Source organism: Poromitra crassiceps (assembly GCF_964638095.1).
Source record: "Poromitra crassiceps genome assembly, chromosome: 2".
In the NCBI taxonomy this organism is placed as follows: Eukaryota; Metazoa; Chordata; class Actinopteri; order Beryciformes; family Melamphaidae; genus Poromitra; species Poromitra crassiceps.
In genome coordinates, this window is record NC_139624.1 from 11,799,843 (window position 1) to 11,805,908 (window position 6,066).

The 6,066-nt window shown below is 42.4% G+C and overlaps 1 protein-coding gene across 1 annotated transcript in view; it reads left to right on the forward strand.

Moving 5' to 3' along the window:
- LOC310772345 (gamma-crystallin N-B) overlaps positions 1-1,890 on the forward strand; it is a gene marked incomplete at both ends in the record, with an annotated part of 4,396 nt that extends 2,506 nt beyond the window's left edge. Inside the window, 2 exons of the mRNA XM_083632124.1 lie at positions 1,413-1,558; positions 1,755-1,890. Coding sequence (XP_083488250.1) covers positions 1,413-1,558; positions 1,755-1,890 — 282 coding nt within the window. The remainder of the gene's footprint in view (positions 1-1,412; positions 1,559-1,754) is intronic.
- Positions 1,891-6,066: the final 4,176 nt, after the last annotated feature.

Genomic DNA, 6,066 nt, shown 5'->3' on the forward strand with positions numbered 1-6,066 from the left:
AATCTTCTGCCCGGGACTTCCGCCTCCGCGCAGTGCCGCTCTGTTGTTGTACCGGCGAATATAAGACTTCCGGTCCCGAACGCTGGTGAATATATAAGAAGTTTGACGTTTAGCCTTCAAAATAAAAGCAACACAATGTATGTTTTTAAAAGGCACCGCTGCGCGGAAGTGGAAGATCCACACTGTACAGGAAGCCTCCATAAAAGGTACGGCTGTCCCAGAGTCTATTTATGTGCCGAAATAGACTCTGGGTTCCCAGATTGCCACCTGCTGTACTCTATGGAAGCTGTGACTACTTGTCTTATTAGCCTACTTTTCTGTTACACTCCCACTTATCTGTTACACCTCTGCTGAAACCAAACAGCATGGCGTCTGATGTTCTTGTCGTTCTCCTGCTCAATAAAATCAAAGTAGCCTACCTGTAGGCCTAGTGTGAATAGTGGCATGCAGTGAAGTAGATTTCCTTCTAAGCTAGCTCAGAGTGGATCGGGAGGGGAGGATCGTTTTTGGATAAAAGTAGGAATAACAGTAGCTACTAGTCGCATAATAACATTAAAATTAGCATCAGTGTCTTTGATCAGTGATCCCACCAAATTTCTTCACAACATCCGCCCTACTCTGCCTCTGAACCAGAGCCGTATAATAGAAGAGTTGCGACATCTCCATTCACTCCAATGGACCTTTTTTTTTCACCTCACAAAAGTTCCCGGAAGTAAGGTTCTGGATTAAGCAGCGCTGTCCAGTTACAGCAGAATGGACAGTTTGTGATGTACTTTGAAAGGGTCTGATGTTTAAAGAATCAAATTGTATATTATCAGCTTTATTTGGTGCATTCAAACGTAGCGTGAGCTCCATTCCTGGCTGTTCATTGGCTACCTCCGCTGGCGCCACTCTCTTACTAGATTGCTCTGCTCTGAACGCTCCACTCTGCTTCTGATTGGCTTACTCTAATATTCTTACCTTAATTCTACCCAATCTCACTCCACATGCCTAAACCTAACCAACCCAATAGAGTACCAGCCAATCAGTGGCAAAGTAGGGTGGGTCTTACCAAGAACTTTGGTGGGATCCATAATAACGCTTTTGCTAAATCAGCCTGCTGGCTAGTTAGTTCGCTAACCATAGTATCTGGTCAGTGGTCAACTAACTATCACTAAAGACAGACAGTTGACTGTGTCACAGTAACTCAGAGTGTTTTGGAGTAGAGACTTTAGTCAACTTTATTAACTAACAATTCTCCACTGTTTCTCCATCTGTCTGTTGCCTGTGTGTGTGTGTGTGTGTGTGTGTGTGTGTGTGTGTGTGTGTGTGTGTGTGTGTGTGTGTGTGTGTGTGTGTGTGTGCGTGTGTGTGTGCGTGTGTGTGTGTGTGTGTGTGTTGTGTGTGTGTGTTGTCTGTGTGTGTCTCTGCAGCATGGAGAGCATTACCGCATCGAGCTGTTTGAGGCGTGTAACTTCTCCGGTCAGTGTGTGGATATCTGTGATGACTGCCCCTTCCTGCAGAGCCGCGGCTTCTCCAAGAGCTGCATCAACTCTGTCAGGGTGTATGGAGACGGAGCGTGAGTGTGCACACACACACACACACACACACACACACACACACACACACACACACACACAGACACACACACACACACATTGTGTAACTGACTCTCTGAGTGCGGGCACATGCACACACACACACACACACACACACACACACACACACACACATTGTGTAACTCTATCTCTCTCCTCTCTCCTCCCTCTCTGCAGCTGGGTGATGTATGAGGAGCCTAACTTCCGTGGACGTATGTACATTGTGGAGAGAGGAAACTACTGCAGCCACAATGAGTGGCAGGCCCAGAACCCCAACATCCAGTCCATCCGCAGGGTCGTCAACTACTTCTAAACCTCTGACCTCTGACCTCCCAACCACCCCGCCCCACGGACTGTGACTTTTATCATCCTGTAACCATGTACAATAAATAAACCAAGACTCAAATAAGAAAACAAGTTTTTTTTTAATCAAACACTCTCCGTGTGTGTTGTGTTTGTTTGAGCCTCCCATTGTCTTTAATAGTACAAGCTTAACGGAGGTGTTAGCGGCAGCTACTATTAGGCTACTCAACATAGTGTATGCTAAAGTGTTAGCATGGAGCTACTATTACTCAACATAGTGTATGCTAAAGTGTTAGCATGGAGCTACTATTACTCAACATAGTGTATGCTAAAGTGTTAGCATGGAGCTACTATTCCTCAACATAGTGTATGCTAAAGTGTTAGCATGGAGCTACTATTACTCAACATATTCTATGCTAAAGTGTTAGCATGGAGCTACTATTACTCAACATAGTGTATGCTAAAGTGTTAGCATGGAGCTACTATTCCTCAACATAGTGTATGCTAAAGTGTTGAGCATGGAGCTACTATTCCTCAACATAGTGTATGCTAAAGTGTTAGCATGGAGCTACTATTACTCAACATAGTGTTGAAATGTGCTGTTGCGGTGTGATAATACGTAGGAATACAGAAGGTCTACGGTTGAGAAAATCGTGCCAAAGAAAAGGCGTGGCAGTAAGCGCTGAAAATGTGAATAGCGTAGACTTAAACTCATAGAGATTTGTTTGGTGGGCGTTCTTTTCTTTTCTTTTGGTCTTCAACTGTAAACTGCCTCCCGACGCCAGGCCGAGCCACAAAGATTATATCAATGAATTTCAAAGTGAAAAGTGTTGTAGTGTATTATACTACCTCGTCTGAGTCAGTTGTGTAGTTTATTTCAGTCAATTTTTTCAATCGTGATAAAAAATCGTAATGAACCAGTGTTGTAGTGTAAACTCCCCAGTATTTTCATAATCTGATCAGATTTTCAAAGTCTTCTAGTCTAGTGTATCACAGGCATTAGTTTAAAAGACTGAGAAATCTAAAATCTACGGCCCCTCATCTGATTACCCTATCTGTAACTGTAACACTTTACTTGATGGTGCATATGACGACTGACATGACACTGTCATAACCATGACATGACACCTGTCATGAACATGAAGGGGGTGTTATGAATGTTTATAATTGTTGTCATGAAGTGTCATTGGTAAATTGTGTCATTGTTAATGCAGTGGTGACATTGTTTGAGATGTCTTCATTATGACCAACAAGGAAAACAGTCGTGACACAGTTATAAACTCATTTGACACTGACAGTGTAACGACACATGATGACATCTTAATAAAATGTAGTTGAGGTCAAAGAAAATATAAATGACACCATTATACACTCATTTGAAAGTGTGATTGCACTGAATGACATCTTAATGCCTGCTATGTCATGTTTGTGTTGTCTTGGTTATATGTCAAGTTGTCAGAGGGTTTTCATAGTTCACTTCCTTGGCTGATTCCAACTCCACTCAGCTGTGCTCCTTCAGTAGCTAACAAATGGAGCACTCCGTGGTGCTGAACATGACGTGTTGACTCATTTGGCCACTAATTAGCCATTTTTGCCTATTTAGTCAGTGCTAATTACCTTATTAAAAAAATCCGACTCTGTTAGGTCACCCGCAGGGGGTGCTCTTTACACTTCCCGAAAGATTCAGCGCGATCACGCGTAAAATGGCATAGCTGTGGCCAAACACAATTTCTGCTCACACACCCACAGAGACTCTTCACATTCTTGTTATTTGTTATAGGATACAATGAATGGGGAATTTACTACCTGAGGTCCCGGACCCGGAGGGGGTGGGACTTGGGCACTTTATTCTCCCTCCTCGCCCATGAGCCCCCTCCCCCCTTCAAACCCCTCCCCCCTCGTCTGTCCTCGGGGGGCGCTGAGCACCCTGTGTCACACCAGCTTTCCTGATATCAACACCGGGGAAGCAAACAGCTGATGGCCTTGGGGTTCCTGCTGCACTGTAGCTGCTCCATTCACATATCACCCTGACCCAGAACACATATACACTGATCGACTGATGCATCACAACCACCAAGACATTTGACGTCAGTGTCTGTAACTTTCCCCAACCCTGTTTTGACTAGCAGAAGAATAAGCAAGGCGTATCCTCTCCATGCTGCAAACGTATCCAATTTGAGAAGAAGAAGTGTGAAACAACTTGTCAGCATCTAAAATGACCCCCCCCCAAAAAAAAATCTAAGCTTGGCTTGTTTAGTGTGAGGTCTCGCTGACAAGATCAATGACCTTATTATAAATTAATTTGATTTTTATGTTTAACTGAAACCAGGCTAGACAAAAATGGCAGAATGGCTATTCTTACTGAATCTGCACCCCCTTCTTCTGCCTTTATTAAATATTCACAATTAATCAAATAAAAACATATATTTTTTTATAAATTAAATAGTAATAATAATAATTCATTAAAATTGTTAATTTTTCAATTGAACATTGAGCCTTTAATAAAAAATGTTTATTTGTGTTATTTTAACTTTCATAAACATAATGGTTTGGTAAAACACAACATCACCTGGAAAATGTATCTTACCATGACAAATTTTCCTTCGCCGTTATGCATTTGGGGAGCCCCGATAGGCTATATTGTGGTTTCTTTCAGTCTGTTGAGAACATCAATGCATTTTATTGCCACAATATGCAGGAGTACATAAAAGGAATTTGGAAGAAGCTCATCTTGTGGCGAGAGTTTTTTGTCTTGACAGACCTCCGTCTCTTGCCGAGGTGGTGGAATGTGATTGGATTGTAAACGAGAACAAATAACTCGTCCTTCATCACCACTCTTTAACCAAGAAATAAACCTGTTAATGGCCATAAAACACCAACTCGCATGGCTCTGATAAGCCCTATTCACCTTAGCTTAGCCAGTTACTTCCTATTGTGTTTACATTTCCTGTGACAGCACAGTACTAGTAGTGAGCAGGTAAAACAGACAGGGCTTTTGAACAGGAAGTCATAACACAACTGGGTCAAGTGGGCGGGGCTACATAAGGTGAATAGACGCCACAGAGACAGAGAGTCTAAACAAGACACATCAAAGTCAGAAGAAATCACAAAACTTGGTTATCACATTCAGGATGGACTCTCATGTGTATGCAGTGTTGGGCAAGTTACTTTCAAAATGTAATATACTACATATTACTAGTTACTTTCTGGGCATTCTCATGTATCATTTCATGTGTAATTATGGTGTTTTATACAGTGGCAGCCACCTTGAATTGGCTCTCCCAGCCGGCTGCTATGCAAAGAACTGAACTTTATGATACCATAAGGGATATTACATTGCTTTAGAGAAACGGTATCTATAAGTGTTTGAATTGGTTTAAGTTATGATACTGTAAGTTGAGTTGTTAAGTGTAAGTAGCCTATATTACATTACATTTCTGTGTTATTAATTCAAGGTGGCTGCATGATGCATCTGTATGATTGTCATTTGCATTCGCCTATTAAATTGTGTATCTCTACTTGGGGCGTAGACATGTCGGGCCCTATCGTTGCATCGGCACAGTTTCTAGGCCGAGCGGCAGGCGCAGATCAAAGCAGTGGGCGTGGACAGGCGCACTTGATATCGTCGTGCTGGCGCTAGATGCAGCCCAAAGCATTACAACCACGCCTTTTAGGCGTAAAATTATGCACTGTCATGCTCATTGGATAAGTGCAATAAACGAATGGCACGCTTGCCTTTTTAGCTCCAATTCCACTGGTCCCGCAAAACCAGATGAAACCCAAGCCTCTGATCCCCCCCCCCCCCCACCTCCCTTCATCCCGTCTGTCTCCATATATCGGCTATTATTCCATATTATGATGCTTCTCAAACCAATCTAACTGCAGTTTAAATACTGCAAGCATGTAAATATGCTACACTATAGCAATATCAAAGTGAAAATAATGTTCTATGCATCAGCTAGAAAAATATAGCCTATTAGATTGGTGAAAGTTTGTCCAGAAAGATATCATTTTCTCTCGCCTGCTGCAGGAAGGATGATGCACATAAATATAGCCTACATTATGTCAAGTCATTGCATAAATGTGTTTTTATTGTAAAACTAAATGTGAAATAGGGCCAAGTTATTGGAGGGACATCACAGTATAGCAGATGCCATTAGAAGCGCGTTCCGAAGCGCGTTCCGCT